Source organism: Phyllopteryx taeniolatus, chromosome 8 (genome assembly GCF_024500385.1).
Source record: "Phyllopteryx taeniolatus isolate TA_2022b chromosome 8, UOR_Ptae_1.2, whole genome shotgun sequence".
NCBI classification, from domain to species: Eukaryota; Metazoa; Chordata; class Actinopteri; order Syngnathiformes; family Syngnathidae; genus Phyllopteryx; species Phyllopteryx taeniolatus.
In genome coordinates this window covers 7,449,010-7,465,944 of record NC_084509.1, presented here as the reverse complement: position 1 = coordinate 7,465,944, position 16,935 = coordinate 7,449,010, and the positions used below count along the sequence as shown (strand labels likewise).

The window sequence follows — 16,935 nt, the reverse complement described above, 5'->3', positions numbered from 1 at the left end:
TTTGGTACATTTCCATTTATTTCTGAAGATATATATATATGAAAAAAAATGAAGGGGTGCCAATAATGGTGAGCACGACGGTATATAATCTTAAACCATATCTCAACAATTTAGTACTATATTGTTCTCAGTCTTTGCACATACTATCAGCCTTATCTTCAAACATATTTAATGTATTTAGAAACAAAACATGACAATGAGTTCAGCAAAACTTTAAAAATAGTAAAAAATTACATTAGGTTTTGTCAAAATTAAATATGCATTTCAAATGTCATTAAATAATAAAAACAAATAAATTTAAAAAATGCCGTAAAATTAATAAATTTGAAGTTTCATTAGTTAAATACTAATATTATCGTACATATTTGTGTTATATTCCGAAAGTCGCGACATATACTGTCCTGTACATTACAGGACAGTATGTTGTTGTTTGTACTCCCGTGCTACACGAGGTGGCGGTATAACAAACTTGCGTCGTCAATGTTCAACCCTTTCAGAAGGCGAAGAAAAAGAAGGCAGGCTTCCCCTGACAACAAACTTGTCCATGACAGCTTGTAAATGAATAAAGTGATACAAGTGTCATAGAAACGGAGACATTTAGCAACAATGAAGTAAGTATTTAGTGTTTTTAACATCGACGTTATTGTACTTTAACGCCCGTAGACGTGACTGACTGGTGTTATGAAATAGTCGCGTTAGCTTAGCTTCGCTTGCTAAATTGAAGCTAGCGTCAATAGAAAACTTGTATTGACATAAATGGCTTTGAAAACGCATTATTATTTCAGGCTCAACATCGACGGTTTGTTGGTGTATTTCCCCTACGATTACATCTATCCTGAACAATACTCGTACATGCTGGAGCTCAAGAGGACGCTGGATGCTAAGGTGGGAGAAGTACATCACGATATACTAAGTATTTATTAATTAAAATAATAACTTTGATTTATACAGCGCCTTTCGTGGGAAAGTAACTCATGAGGGCAAATATAATGTACAGTTGTAAGAAAAAATATTAGTGGTCGTGTAAACAGTGTGTAAAAGTAATACAGTAGTCGTGTACACTCTTTGGAATGACCTGGATTTCTGCATAATTTGGCCATAAAATGTGGTCTGATCTTCATCTAACTGACATCAATAGTCCAACACTGCTAAAACTAATACCACACAAACAATTATATGTTGCCATGTTTAAATTAGACACACCATGTAAACAGTCACAGTGCAGGATTGGATAAAATACGTGAACCCCCAGGCTAATGGTTCCTCCAAGAGCTAATAGGTGTCAGCCAACTTAAGAGTCTAATCAATGTGACATGATTGGAGGTGTTAGTTAAAGCTACCGTACCTAATACATAACACCAATCTTGAGTTCGCTACTTTCAAGAAGCATTGCCGGATGTGAACCATGCCTCACACAAGAGCTCTCAAATGGTGATGATGATTTTTTTTTACTTGCATGAAGTTGGAAATGGGCAAAAAATTATCTCTTAAAGCCTTGATGTTCATCAATCAATGTTAAGTGTAAAGATGCCTGCAAAAGCATAGTGCAGGCTGCTCAGTGCTGGCTAAAGGGTTACAAAACATTTCTGGAACATGCTCTTATCTCTATTGGCAAATCTACTGTAACTAAAACGTTAAACAAGAGTGGATGTCACCGGAGCCCCTGCTGTCCATAACACTTCTACACATTTGAAGTTTGCAAAAGAGCACCTAGATGTTCCACAACGCGACAGGCAAACTCTTGTATGGACAGATGAAACCAAAGTGGAATTGTTTGGAAGGAACATACAATGCTGTGTGTGGAGGAAAAAATAAATAAACTGGAGCTCTCTACAGTTGCACGCTGGTTATTGATCATAAAATCACAATGCTGTGTGTGGAGAGGGAAAAATACTTCTTCCCATAAAATAGGGCTCTACAGTTGCATGCTGGTTATTGATCATAAAATTATAGAATGGGGTCCTCAGTTTCCTGCGTTCGTATGGCAGCGAAGTAACTGAAATTTTCTTCGTAAGTCGCAACGCGCTATAATCACTAACCTAGGGCTAAGGCAGTCATGAAGTCCTGATTACAGTAAATACTAGCATAGGAAAAACTCTATAAATACAAAACAATCCAATGAAAAACCGTTTGGCTGTAACGAAACCTCGTATGTTGGGATTGTTGGAACCCGAGGACCATCTGTAGATTAATTTCATTGTGATTCCAACTTAGTTCACTAGGTCAGGACGAGCAAGACCAGCATTTGCACAACGAAAATAATGGCAGTCTTTTTGTACTTTCAGGGCCATGGTGTCCTGGAGATGCCGTCAGGAACTGGCAAGACCATCTCACTGTTGTCGCTCATTGTTGCGTACCACAAGGTGAGTTTCGCCCTGCATTTATGTTTTGGTCCGGTTCCTTGCCCGAAAGCTTCTACTTTTTTCTTCTCAGGCGTTCCCTCTGGAAGTCACCAAGCTGATCTACTGCTCCCGAACAGTCCCCGAGATTGAGAAGGTGACCCAAATCAGCTCCATCAACACGTACAGTTTTTTTATACACATAACCTTTCAGGGTCACTTTTTTTTTTGCTTTTTTTGCATTTAGGTGGTGGAGGAGCTGAGAAAGCTGATGGAGTTTTATTCCAAGGAGACAGGCGAGAGAAATAACTTCCTGGCTCTGGCGCTCTCTTCCCGCAAGAATCTTTGCATTCATCCGGAGGTGAGCCGTCAAGCACTCGGAAGCATAAAAGTACCCTGAAAGAAACCATTGTCTGTGTTAGCCATGTACAACCCCAATTCCAATGAAGTTGGGACGTTGTGTTAAACATAAATAAAAACAGAATACAATTATTTACAAATCATGTTCAACCTATATTTAATTGAATACACGACAAAGACAAGATATTTAATGTTCAAACTGATAAACTTTATTGTTTTAAGAAAGTAATCATTAACTTATAATTTTATGGCTGCAACACGTTCCAAAAAAGATGGGACAGGGTCATATTTACCACTGTGTTACATCACCTTTTCTTTTAACAACATTCAATAAATGTTTGGGAACTGAGGACACTAATTGTTGAAGCTTTATAGGTGGAATTCTTTCCCATTCTTGCTTGATGTACAGCTTCAGCTGTTCAATAGTCCGGGGTCTCCGTTGTCGTATTTTACGCTTCATAATAGGCCACACATTTTCAATGGGAGACAGGTCTGGACTGCAGGCAGGCCAGTCTAGTACCCGCACTCTTTTACTACGAAGCCACGCTGTTGTAACACGTGCAGAATGTGATTTGGCATTGTCTTGCTGAAATAAGCAGGGGCGTTCATGAAAAAGATGTTGCTTGGATGGCAGCATATGTTTCTCCAAAACCTGTATGTACCTTTCAGCATTAATGATGCCTTCACAGATGTGTAAGTTACTCATGCCATTGGCACTAACACAGCCCCATACCATCACAGATGCTGGCTTTTGAACTTTGCGTTCACAACAGTCCGGATGGTTCTTTTCCTCTTTGGCCCGGAGGACACGACGCCCACAATTTCCCAAAACAATTTGAAATGTGGACTCGTCAGACCACTGAACACTTTTCCACTTTGCATCAGTCCATCTTAGATGAGCTCGGGCCCAGAGAAGCCGGTGTTGTTGATAAATGGCTTTTGCTTTGCATAGTAGAGTTTCAAGTTGCACTTACGGATGTAGCGCCGAACTATATTTACTGACATTGGTTTTCTGAAGTGTTCCTGAGCCCATGTGGGGATATCCTTTACACATTGATGTCGGTTTTTGATGCAGTGCCGCCTGAGGGATCGAAGGTCACGTGCATTCAATGTTGGTTTTCGGTCTTGCCGCTTACATGCAGTGATTTATATCGATTCTCTGAACCTTTTGATGATATTATGGACCGTAGATGATGAAATCCCTAAATTCCTTGCAATTGTACGTTTAGGAACATTGTCCTTAAACTGTTGGACTATTTTCTCACGCACTTGTTCAGAAAGAGGTGAACCTCGCCCCATCTTTGCTTGTGAATGACTGAGCAATTCAGGGAAGCTCCTTTTATACCCAATCACGGCACCCACCTGTTCCTAATTAGCCTGTTCACCTGTGCGATGTTCCAAACAGGTGTTTGATGAGCATTCCTCAACTTTTTCAATCTTTTTTGCCACCTGTCCCAGCTTTTTTGGAACGTGTTGCAACCATAAAATTCAAAGTTAATGATTATTTGCTAAAAGCAATAAAGTTCATCAGTTTGAACATTAAATATCTTGTCTTTGTAGTGTATTCAATTAAATATAGTTTGAACATGATTTGCAAATCATTGTATTCTGTTTTTATTTATGTTTAACACAACGTCCCAACTTCATTGAAATTGGGGTTTTACAAGGTCAAGCCTGGAGAAAGTCACTTACTGGAAAAAATTATTCATTTGTAGAGCATTTAAACAAAAACATCAACCATAGCTGTAAGAAGCTGCTGTACATAAGAGCGTGCACAACATACATTAAATAAAGGCTATTAATAAAAATGTCATTAAATAATTTGAAATACTATTAACTCTTGAAAAGTCATTGAATAACAAAGTCATTAAATAATTGTTTCATTAGATATTTAAATTTTTAATTAAATAATTAAAATTTTAATTAAATATTAAAAAATGCCATTACATAAACAATTATATTATTAAAATAAAAGTTGATAATGACATGACAATATGTTGGTCTATCATCTCTCAGTCATGTAAGAATGATTAATAATTGACGCTTTTTGATAATTATTTAAGGTTATATTTCACAATTAAAGTAATGATTCAACATTTTTACATGTTTTTTTCCCCACATTTTTAGTGAATTGATATTCCTTTATTGCTGTTCCAGGTGAGCAGCCTGCGCTTTGGAAAGGAGGTGGATGGTAAGTGTCACAGTCTGACGGCGTCATACATTCGCGCACAAAATCACATCAACCCCAACCAGCCTGTTTGTCGCTTCTATGAGGTAAGCACACGGCCGCGCGTCGCACGTCTACCTCCACTTCCTGCTGGGTGAGATTTGAGCAAAGTTCTCTGATCTGCCCGTCAGGAGTTTGACGCTGTGGGCCGGCAAGTGCCGCTTCCCACCGGCATCTACAACCTGGATGACCTGAAGGACTTTGGCCGCAGGAAAGGATGGTGTCCCTACTACCTGGCACGCTACTCGGTACAAACAGGAAGTGGAAACATGCTACTGCGATAGTTTTAGGGCAACACTTTCACTTGGGGATCCTGCGAAACAGCTGCGACTGAGGAGTAACAGAAGAGCCAGCATTCATCTGCCTTTATTTTTTTATACACAGAACCCAGCAGAGGCAGAATATTGTCACAGCTGTGTGCACTTTCACACAGAAGCGCACCATCTTGCAATAAGATAATTAGATAACCTTAGCATATTTGGACTGAGCTTTACAAGCCTCTTTCACACACAAACCCAGCAAAGGCAGATATTGGAGCCTCCCGAATATATTAGTGTCTTTGGCCTTATTATTAGCCTCTTTCATCCAGAGATCCTGGAAAATGTCCACATCTGAGCCGTGACAAAAGGACGCAGAAGTCTGATATTAAATAATTTCAGTGTCCTTGAGCTGAGCTTTAGCCTCTTTCACGCAGTTATGCCTCAAAATAGCCTAATCAAAACCGTTACAGAAAAATGTGTCTTTGTTCTTTTACACAGAACGCAGCAAAGTCAGTATAACTGTGCGCACTTTTATGCAGGCACACAGCAGTCTGATAATTTAATGATATCAGTGTCCTTGGACTGAGTTTTTAGCCTCTTTTATACAAAGATCTGTGACAGAAAAGAATCTATGCTTGGTTTTTGACATGGAACCAAAATGCTTGAAACATAAGTTTCTTGGTGGAGGTCACAATAGCATCCATGTTTGTGTTCCTGTGGTCAGATCCTGCATGCTAACATCGTGGTGTACAGCTACCACTATCTGCTGGACCCCAAGATAGCAGACCTGGTGTCCAAGGAGCTGGCCAAGCAGTCTGTGGTGGTCTTTGATGAGGCGCACAACATCGGTCGGTTTCATCTCGCTCTACTATGCATGCACCCAAAATTTGCGCTCATGACTTAAGAAACATTTTCCGTCCTCGGCAGACAACGTGTGCATTGACTCCATGAGTGTTAACATCACCAGGCGGACGCTGGACCGTTGCCAGGGTAACGTGGACACGCTGCAGAACACCATACACAAGTAAGAACGTACTTGAAGAATTTCTCAAAATATTTCTTTTTTACAAAAAATATTAACTTTTAGAAAGGTTATTTTTTAAAAATGTTGTCCCATGAGCTCTGACATTTCTGCTAAAGACAAGCTGGCACAATCAACTTTGTGCCTTTGACAGGATCAAGGACACGGACGCTGCCAAACTGAAGGAGGAATATCGCCGCCTGGTGGAGGGCCTGAAGGAAGCCAACGTTGCGCGGGAGACTGATGTCTACCTCGCCAATCCCGTGCTGCCGGACGAGATCCTAAAAGGTAAGAACACTGCCTGTGACGTGAATATTCAGTTTATCCGATTGACTGGTTGGTCCCCTGGTGCCCGCAGAGGCCATTCCCGGCACCATCCGCACCGCCGAGCATTTTGTCGGCTTCCTGAGGCGCTTCATGGAGTACTTGAAATCCCGTCTGAGGGTGCAGCATGTAGTCCAGGAAAGCGCCCCACAGTTCCTCAAAGACATCTTTGACAAAGTCTGCATCGACCGCAAGCCTCTCAGGTACCCGCCGCCGCCGTCACTTATTCGTCTCGTGTCACGTGACATGCCGACTCAGTGCCGATTGGACGGCATTTTGCAGGTTTTGCGCCGAGCGTCTGCAGTCACTGTTACGGACGCTGGAGATCGCAGACCTCACAGATTTCTCCGCCGTCACGCTCATCTCCAACTTTGCCACGCTGGTCAGCACTTACAGTCAAGGTGCGTTCAGAGGTGGCTGCCGGGGTCCTGATGGGCCTCCGTTTTGATTCAAGAGTTCACTGTCCTGGAGGCAGTTTTCAATCAAAACTGAGGCACTTGGGAATTAGAAAGGAGACACTTGAATCAAAATGGACAAACTTTTGACTTAAAACAGAAACTTTTAATTGAATGGAGACACTTTTGAGGAATGGTTTGTCTGTCTTGACTCAAAGATTCAGATTCAAAAGTGCCTCAGTGACATGGATAGATAGTTAGTTCGTTGAATTAAAAAGAAAAAAAGGCATACAGTATATCCATCCATCCATCCATCCATTTTCTTTACCGCTTATCCTCACTAGGGTCGCAGGCTGCTGGAGCCTATCCTATTCACACTCACATTCACACCTACGGGCAATTTAGATTCTTCAATCAACCTACCACGCATGTTTTTGGGATGTGGGAGGAAACCGGAGTGCCCGGAGAAAACCCACCCTGGCATCGGGAGAACATGCAAACTCCACACAGGTGGGGCCGGGATTTGAACCCCAGTCCCCAGAACTGTGAGGCAGATGTGCTAACCAGTCGCTCACCGTACCTGCATACAGTATATTCTCAAGAAAATGTTTTTAGAAAAGAAAGAAGAAAAGTCCTTACAGGCATAATTGGATTGTATTCTCCATTTTGATTCCAAAGTGCCTCTGTTTAAATTTAAAGTTGCTTAATTTTCATTTAACTTCCTGCCCCCATCTTAGTTTAAAAATTTCTCAATTTCAATTCCAAAGTTCCTCTATTTTGATTCAAAACCTCCTCCACTTTCGCACTAAAACGTAGGGCTGGGCGATAATGGGGGGGGGAAAAATAATAATCACAATAAAAAACACGATTATTCATTGATTTGATTGATTATTATTGATTTCTAAACTTTATTTCTTCAACTACCAAAACTCAACTTTAAATATAACCTTAAAGAGTAAAAAGTAAAATATTAATATATTAAAATAAGCGGAATAAAAAAAATGAATAAAAATAAATACCTGCTGTGTATGCAAATACATTAACATAAATAGAGTAGAAGAAGAAAGTTGAAATAACTTTGTCTATAGCTATTGATATAACTAGTTTTTCACAAATTAGGGAGAATATATGCCTGTGAGTATTGTTATTGTACCCGTCTGTATACGTTACGACAGCGTTTGTGTGTGAATATTTATTTGAATGTAAATCTCTTCCATGATTTTGGTATCCCATCAATAGGGTTTTCCATTGAATGCTAGCATTAGGTGGGTGAGGTTTCTAAGACCAAGTATGTGTTGTATTTATGCTCAGGGAGGGCAGAACGGTCACACGCATGCTACAAGCAACACAGGTGCATCCAGGATGCTTTTACAGGACCAAGGACCAAGCACCATGCCGATTGGCACATTAATAATTTTTCTTCAATTATATTTTTATGATCGTTAGTTATCAAAATCATTATTTAATTTTGATTAATCGCCCAGCCCTGCTAAAATGTTAAAAATGTTTCCTCAAAGGTTTTACCATCATCATCGAACCATTTGAAGACAGAACGCCGACCATCGCCAACCCTGTGTTGCACTTCAGGTAGGTAGGTCTGTGTTGTTGTATGGTCAGTGTTGTTTTTCGTTACCGCCACCTAGGACTGGACTGAAATCATATCTCATTCATTCATTCATTTCAAACGTTTTTTTTTTTGTTGCACAAACCATGTCACAAATTAAATTAATAATTTTGTAGTTTTTGTTTTGTAAATAGGCCTTAAAATGAGCATGCAAAAACATCCATCCATCCATTTTCTGAGCCTCACTAGGGTCGCGGGCGTGCTGGAGCCTATCCCAGCTGTCATCGGGCAGGAGGCAGGGTACACCTTGAACTGGTTACCAGCCAATCGCAGGGCACATACAAACAAACAACCATTCGCACTCACATTCACACCTACGGGCAATTTAGAGTTTTCAATTAACCTACCATGCATGTTTTTGGGATGTGGGACGAAACCGGAGTGCCCGGAGAAAACCCACGCAGGCACGGGAAGAACATGCAAACTCCACACAGGCGGGGCCGGGGATTGAACCCCACTCCTCAGAACTGTGAGGCTGACGCTCTAACCAGTCGAAAAACAAAAAAGTCATATTTTTTTTAAAACGACACCAATAACTTCCACGTATTAAATTCACAGTTCTATGAAAAATCTGGTGACTGATTTTTCTCTGTATATTTTTCAGTCAAACCAGTAGACGAACACTTGTGTTTCAGATTGTTTGGCCTTGGTGGAGGTCTGTGCTCTACAACATTCAGGTTGTAATCAGACAACTGGTTGAAACCTTTGGGGGCAAAAAATAAAATATTATTATTTGTTGAAAAAAAGAACACAGGAAAAGATTTTTGGTCTGATTTTATTATTATTATTATTTTTGAATAAAAAAGTATTTTTTTAGTTAAAAAATATTGTTTTAGCAAAAATAAATTCAGGGAAAAGTCACATCTTAGAGGAAAATTTTTTTAATGTTTTTTTTTTTTAATTGAGGAAACGTTTCATTTTAGTGGAAACACATTTTGGGGTGGAAAAGCATTTTTTTTCTGAAGGTAAAAAGTTAAATTTTTGAAAAAGAAATCTTATTAAAACAATTTTTTAAAAGAAAAAACGCTTAATTTTTATAAGTCTTTAAAAAGGGAGGGGGGTATTATTTTGAGAATAAGGTCTTAAAAAACCTACTACATGATCTCTGACGTGTATGGTTTTCCCTCAGCTGCATGGACCCATCTATTGCCATCAAACCAGTCTTTCAAAGGTTCCAGTCAATCATCCTAACATCTTTTTTTCAAAACGACACCAATAACTTCACTTATTAAATTTACTGTTCTGTGCAAAATCTGGTGACTGATTTTCCTCTGTATATTTTTCAGTCAAATCAGTAGATGAACACTTGTTTCAGATTGTTTGGCCTTGGTGGAGGTCTGTGCTCTACAACATTCAGGTTGTAATCAGAGAACTGGTTGAAACCTTTTGGGGGGAAAAAATATTATTTTGTTGAAAAAAAAACAGGAAAATGTTTTTGGTAGGATTTGTTTTTATTTTTTATTATACTATTTTTTTTAATAAAGTATTTTATTTTAAAGTAAAAGCAGTCTTGTTTCAGCAAAAAAAAAATGTAAAGCAAACCAAATTTCAGGGAAAAGTAAAATTTTGGAGGAAAATAAATAATTTTTTAATAAATGTTTTTTTTTTTAAATTATTTTTATTAAAGAAAAGTTTCATTTTAGAAGAAACATTTTGCGTAAAAAAAATGAGGAAAAGTATTTTTTTTCCTGAAGGTAAAAAGTTAAATTTTTGAAAAAAAGCTCAATTCTTATAAAAGTCTTTAAAAATGGGGGGGGGGGGAGTATAGTTTTAGTATATTTCTTTGCGAAAAGGGTCTTAAAAAACCTACTACATGATCTCTGACATGGTTTTCTCTGGTTTTCCCTCAGCTGCATGGACCCGTCTATTGCCATCAAACCAGTCTTTCAAAGGTTCCAGTCAGTCATCATAACGTCGGGGGTAAGTCTTCCGGCCTCCGTGTTCCAGCTTTGTCTCAGCCGGAACCTTTTATCACGCGCTCCCATGTTTCTCCTGACCAGACGCTTTCCCCACTGGATATCTACCCTCGCATCCTGGACTTCCGGCCTGTCACCATGGCTTCTTTTACCATGACGCTGGCTCGAACCTGCCTCTGTCCGCTGGTGTGTGTGCTGTCCCTTCCTTAGTATGGATAGCAATGAAGTTCCAGATATGACATGGGATTTCTTTTGATTATTGTGGCCACTAAATAGTTATAATGTGCACACAAAATACTAACTTGTGGGTTTAATATCATTCCCATTAACAACTTGAACATCTGGGTAAGCAAATGGAGCGCACCTTCGCTAAAGTTTGCATTATTTGATGTCCTCTACGTTACTATTTGTATAGAAGGCACACTCAATTTTATTACCCATAATGATAATATTTATATTAATTTGTATCCTGGATTTACAGATTGTCGGGCGAGGAAACGACCAAGTGGCTCTGAGCTCCAAGTTTGAGACCAGAGAGGATTTCGGTGAGTCGAAAAATATTTCCAACATTTATGAAACATGTTTTTCCTGACTCAAATTGAGGCAGAAGTGGTACCATTCTTATCTTTCATACACGTGCGAATACAGCACCCCTAAATGTGGTCTTGTTAAATCGTTAGTTGAACATTGTCTTGACTCATTTCATTGACACATTTAAAAACATCACATTTGTATTCGGCAAAATGTCCCCATACACATCTTTAAATCCCCCAAAATAAAACGTCAAATAAAAAAGTTTTTGTTTTAACTTGAGGAGAATAGTGTTACATTTATTTAATGCATTTTTCTTTTTCTATTGCCGACTTCTGGATATCCCTCATCTCATGACACGTCAAGGTTCCAGACTCTAGTCTGTGGATGCCGCGTGGGGCCACAATGCATCTGGCATATTTTACTAAGCATGCATTCTGTAATACGTATGTCTTGAGTAAGATTTATTTTCTCTGTGCCACTGTAACAACAGCAACACGGGTCAAATATTTATACAGTAGTTTTCAGTAGTTGCAGTGTTGTCACAACTTTTTGAGCCAGAGGCGGCCTGTAATAAGGCGGAAGCAGTGGCGCTGCCAAAGTTTATATCCAGGAAAAACACTAACAGATTTTTTTTTCTAGCTGTGATTCGTAACTATGGCAACCTGCTCTTGGAGATGTCTGCCGTGGTTCCTGATGGCATTGTGGCGTTTTTCACCAGCTACATCTACATGGAAAACATTGTGGCGTCCTGGTACGAGCAGGTCAGCGTGGATTCACTCACAAGCTGCCCATTAGCATTGCACTAACGTAGCAGCTAACAGGCTACATTTGTGTTTTTTTTTTTTGTGTGCTTCCAGGGTATTCTGGAGAACATTCAGAAGAACAAGTTGATCTTCATCGAGACGCAGGACGCCGCAGAGACCAGTATGGCACTGGAGAAATACCAGGAGGTGATGTCCACTTCCTGGTCAAGCGTTAAAGGGGTTTCACCTCTCAATTTTTCCCCGCTCTTTCATTCTCTTCACAGGCGTGCGAGAACGGCAGAGGAGCCATCCTGCTGTCGGTGGCACGAGGGAAAGTTTCGGAGGGGATTGATTTTGGTAAATGCTGAAAAATGGGAAGTCAGTGTTGCAAGTACAACAATTTCCTGTTGAACAAACAACAAGTGACCTTGTAAAGAAAAAAAGTATTTTTTCTAAAGAAAAATATTTTTTATAAAATAGTCGTTTTTTCCAGAATAATCATTTCAAGGTCATTTTCAGGGAAACTGTAATAATCTTATGAGAATAGCAAAATTTATTTACAAAAGGTTTTTTTTAGAAATATGTTGCACTTTAGAATTTTTTTAGAAGAAAAGTTTCATTTTTAGGAAGGCTGTAGTCTTGAAATAAGCCATGTTTTTATGAAATCACATTTTTTAATGAATATACAGTGGGTAAGGAAATTATGTCGGTCACCCTTAAATTTTTCACTCTTTGTTATTGAAGACATTTGCTAAAATCATTTAAGTTAATTTTTTTCCCTCATTAATGTAGACACAGCACCCCATATTGACAGAAAAACATGGAATTGAGATGGTTGTACACCTTCATTGGAGTCCAGCTGTGTTTGATTATACTGATTGGACTTGATTAGGAAAGCCACACCCCTGTCTGTATGACCTTACAGCTCACAGTGCATGTCAGAGCAAATAAGAATCATGAGGTCAAAGGAACTGCCTGAAGAGCTCAGCGAGTGAATTGTGGTAAGGCGCAGATCTGGCCAAGGTTACAAAAAAAATTTCTGCTGCACTTAAGGTTCCGAAGAGTACAGTGGCCTCTATAATCCATAAATGGAAGACGTTTGGGTCGACCAGAACCCTTCCTAGAGCTGGCTGTCTGGCCAAACTGAGCAATCGGGGGAGAAGAGCCTTGATGAGAGAGGTAAAGAACACAAAGATCACTGTGGCTGAGCTCCAGAGATGCAGTCAGGAGATGGGAGAAAGTTTTAGAAAGTCAGCCATCACTGCAGCCCTCCACCAGTCGGGGCTTTATGGCAGAGTGGCCCGACGGAAGCCTCTCCTCAGTGTAAGACACATGAAAGCCTGCATGGAGTTTTCTAAAAAACACCTGAAGGACTCCAAGATGGTGTGAAATAAGATGCTCTGGTCTGATGAGACCAAGATTGAACTTTTTGGCCTTAATTCCAAGGGAAAAAAAGACCTCATGAGAATAAATAAATACACATTTTCTAAAACTGAGTCTCTTGTGTTCAGTGCACCACTTTGGCCGAGCAGTCATCATGTTTGGCGTTCCATATGTTTACACGCAGAGTCGCATCCTCAAGGTAACATCTATCCTCCTCACCCTTATATGTTTACACTTCATTGACATTAAATGGCCTCTCTCTGTCTGTCGCAGGCCCGTCTGGAGTACCTGCGAGATCAGTTCCAGATCCGAGAGAATGACTTCCTCACCTTTGACGCCATGCGACATGCCGCGCAGTGTGTCGGCCGAGCCATCCGAGGAAAGACCGACTATGGACTCATGATTTTTGCTGATAAGGTAGTATGTTGTTTTACTTAAGTCCTGTTACATCAGGGTCATTGTTGATTGTCAGGAGGACAAAACGCAATTATTGGATAACTGTTCTAACCCTCAAAGCCTAGCGAGGACAATGATTGGATTGATTTTGAGATAATTGAGTTAATGCACACTACAAAAAGAATAGTTTGATGTCCTCTGACCATTTTTTCATTCGGGGCAAATTTTTATTTTTTTCAAGGAAAGCCGCATTTTCTTTAAGTTGTAATCGTGTAATAAAGTTTTTAAAAAAGTAGAAGTTTTTCAGGAATTTGAAAACATTTTTAGAAAAATAAATGTTTTGAGAAGGCTTTTTAGTCATTTTTAGAATAATGTATTTTGCAAGAGTTAAAAAAAAAAAGTTGAACTCTGAAAGTAAAGTAAAAACATTAATTTAAGTCTCATAATTATTATAGTCGTTTTTGTCATTTTTCCAGCTTCCTTTTTCTGTCATTTGTCAAGTTTATTTGTATAGCACTTAATCACAAATGAGTCTCAAATGGCTTCACAGCTGGCATTAATTGACGACATCCCCTGATCTAAAAAAAAACCAAAAAAAACAATCGGGCAAGGAAAAACTCAAAACTCCGTTTGGGGGGGAAAAAAAGAAACCTTGAGAATGGAACACAGATAGGGGGAGGGGGGTGGATCCCTCTTCCAGGATAACCAGACTGCAGTGGATGTCGAGAGGGCAACATCTATCACATAATCTGGTGCTGTACAATGTTCATTACGATGGCAAGATGATGTACAGTGTTCATTAAGATGGCATAATAGTCCATTCAAAGAGAAAAAGGCGCGACATTGTAGATGTTTTCGGTGGTTCTGCCTCAGAAGCTGGCCCGATCGTTCGGAGCAGAATCCTCTATGCCAATGACTCAGTGGGAAATGGTCCACTTGAGATCTTGTCCCAGTTGGTCGGTGCAGAACTTAAACAGCAACAGCCTCAGTTTCGGTCAACATCTCCTAGCCCTCTCTTCAAGCAGGAGACAAAAGAGGAGGAGATAGGACAAGCGGCAGTAAAATAGCCCTACATGTACTCTAACTAAATGCCAAAGAGTAGAATTAAGTCTTAAATTGGGATTTAAACATTGATGTACCAGCTCTAATATCCGTGGGTAGGGAATTCCAGAGTACTGGAGCCCGAATAGAAAATGCTTGAGAGCCTGCGGACTTCTTTCTGGCTCTCGGAGTCACCAAAAGACCAGCGTTTTGTGAGCAAAAGTTTCGGGCCAGAACATACAGTACAATTAAGTCAGCGAGATAAGAGGGTGCTGCAGAGTTCCTTTCACTGGAGGTCTGGCCTTAGCCTACACAATCCTGACCTCAAGCCTAACGAACATGGATATATTAGAGCGGATACAGAGCCAGGCTTTCTCGTGCAACATCAGTGTCTAACCACACAAATGCGCTTCTGGAAAATTTGTCATAAATTCCCATAAACACACACTTCAACCTTGTGGAAAACCTTCCCAGAAGAGTCGAAGCTGTTATACCTGCAAAGGGTGGACCAATGTCATATTAAAGCCTATGGATTAAGAATGTCACTCAAATTCATCTCATGAGTAAAGGCCGGTGAGCGAATACTTTTGGCAATATAGTGTAAATGTCTGCTGCATGTTCATTTTGTATTTTCTGCTTGTGTGTTTGCCTTGTCGTTATGTGGTGGCCTTCCTCTTACTGGGGCAGCGTTACGCCCGAGCGGACAAGCGCGGGAAGCTTCCTCGCTGGATCCAGGAGCACATTAGCGACGGCAGCCTCAACCTCACTGTGGACGAGACGGTGCAGCTGTCCAAGCATTTCCTTAGACAGATGGCTCAGCCCTTCAGACAGGTCACACTCAAACATAACCTACAATGAAACGAGGATATGCTCTAGACCAGTGGTCCCCAACCACCGGTCCGTGAGGCCACAGAGAAAGAATGACCAATTTATATAATTTCTGTAGTATTGCAATTTGCATGTCAATGTGTTTTATTTTGAAAATTGACCGGCTCTTGTCCGCCGCAACGGCTGCGCGTCTCAATTATATGTAAAATATATGTGTGTGTGTGTGATGTGTGTGTGTGTGTATATATATACATGTGTATACGTATATGTATATATGTAAATACGTATATATGTACATATATGTATATATACATGTATACATGTGTATATATATGTGTGTGTATGTGTATATATGTGTTTATGTATATATATGTATATATATATGTGTGTGTGTATATATATGTATGTGTATATATGTATGTATATATATATGCATGTGTGTATATATATATGTGTGTATGTATATATATGTGCATGTATATATATATGTATATATATATATATATGTATGTATATATATGTATATATGTGTGTGTGTATATATATAGATATATGTATATATATGTGTGTATATATATATATATATATATATATATATATATATGCATATATGCATATATGCATATATATATATATATATATATATATGCATATATGCATATATGCATATATATATATATATATATATATATATATATATATATATATATATATATGCGCCACCACAGCCGGTCCGTGAGAAAAATGCTGACTCCTAACCGGTTCGCGGTGCAAAGAAGGTTAGGGAACACTGCTCTTGACCATATATGTCAAACTTAGGCCCCCAATGTAATTAGATTTGACCCGCAAGACGAAGTTAGGATTTTTATTGAAGGACATTTTAATTTTTTTGGGTTGTTTTGTTGTTTGCCTTTGAAAAGATTTACATCAAAAAGAAAGATAGTTGGAGATAGATAAATCGAAGATGGAGAGACAGAAGAATTCATGTTACCTATTTAAATACAAAACAACAAATACCACTGATGTCTTTTATCACCAATTTGATTTCTCGTGTTTATAATATTAAAGTTTGTTTAATCCAGATTCAGTGTTTAAGCAAAATTAAAATTTGTTGTCATATGATAAATTTCTGCAGAGAAGAGAAACATGCACATCGCAGTGATTTTTCATTAAATATTGAGTTTGGCCCGTGACGTTGTCCCAATTTTAAATTTTGGCCCACTGTGAATTTGAGTTTGACACCCCTGCTTTTAACCCACTCACAATAGAGGAAAAGCAACAATATAGAGAAGAGGCCATTAATGACTCATTAAATTAAAAACAGATTTTTTTTCATTGTATCCATCCCACAGGCTCTAACCACATTTAAATGTCTTAAAACGCACTGTTACTTACTAAACCACACTTTTTAAAGTATTCCTTAGCACCTGTTCTCACTCCTACTCACTCAGTTCTCCAAAGAGGCAAAGCTCCCAGTTGAAGTGTGTGAGAATTAAACATTATAAAAATGTTCAACCATACCGAATCTCATCTAACGAATGTTC

General features: G+C 39.2%; 1 protein-coding gene across 6 annotated transcripts in view; it reads left to right on the top strand.

Moving 5' to 3' along the window:
• The first annotated feature begins 461 nt into the window (after positions 1–461).
• ercc2 (excision repair cross-complementation group 2) overlaps positions 462–16,935 on the top strand; it is a 25,459-nt gene continuing 8,985 nt past the window's right edge. For 4 of the 6 annotated variants that reach the window (XR_009789684.1, XM_061781651.1, XM_061781649.1 and 1 more), the window contains exons 1-22: positions 462–611; positions 786–885; positions 2,286–2,363; positions 2,434–2,496; positions 2,587–2,700; positions 4,857–4,973; positions 5,058–5,174; positions 5,911–6,034; positions 6,114–6,210; positions 6,362–6,495; positions 6,566–6,734; positions 6,814–6,932; positions 8,444–8,513; positions 10,401–10,470; positions 10,551–10,652; positions 10,948–11,011; positions 11,640–11,761; positions 11,858–11,950; positions 12,028–12,100; positions 13,255–13,325; positions 13,400–13,543; positions 15,251–15,394. Coding sequence is in view for 5 of the 6 variants with exons in the window: in XM_061781651.1 (XP_061637635.1) it covers positions 607–611; positions 786–885; positions 2,286–2,363; positions 2,434–2,496; positions 2,587–2,700; positions 4,857–4,973; positions 5,058–5,174; positions 5,911–6,034; positions 6,114–6,210; positions 6,362–6,495; positions 6,566–6,734; positions 6,814–6,932; positions 8,444–8,513; positions 10,401–10,470; positions 10,551–10,652; positions 10,948–11,011; positions 11,640–11,761; positions 11,858–11,950; positions 12,028–12,100; positions 13,255–13,325; positions 13,400–13,543; positions 15,251–15,394 (2,190 nt within the window). In the remaining variant the exon portion in view is untranslated. Of the gene's footprint in view, positions 612–785; positions 886–2,285; positions 2,364–2,433; positions 2,497–2,553; positions 2,701–4,856; positions 4,974–5,057; positions 5,175–5,910; positions 6,035–6,113; positions 6,211–6,361; positions 6,496–6,565; positions 6,735–6,813; positions 6,933–8,443; positions 8,518–9,679; positions 9,692–10,400; positions 10,471–10,550; positions 10,653–10,947; positions 11,012–11,639; positions 11,762–11,857; positions 11,951–12,027; positions 12,101–13,254; positions 13,326–13,399; positions 13,544–15,250; positions 15,395–16,935 lie in introns of those variants that run through there. The other 2 variants (XM_061781652.1, XM_061781653.1) reach the window with 2 other exon arrangements.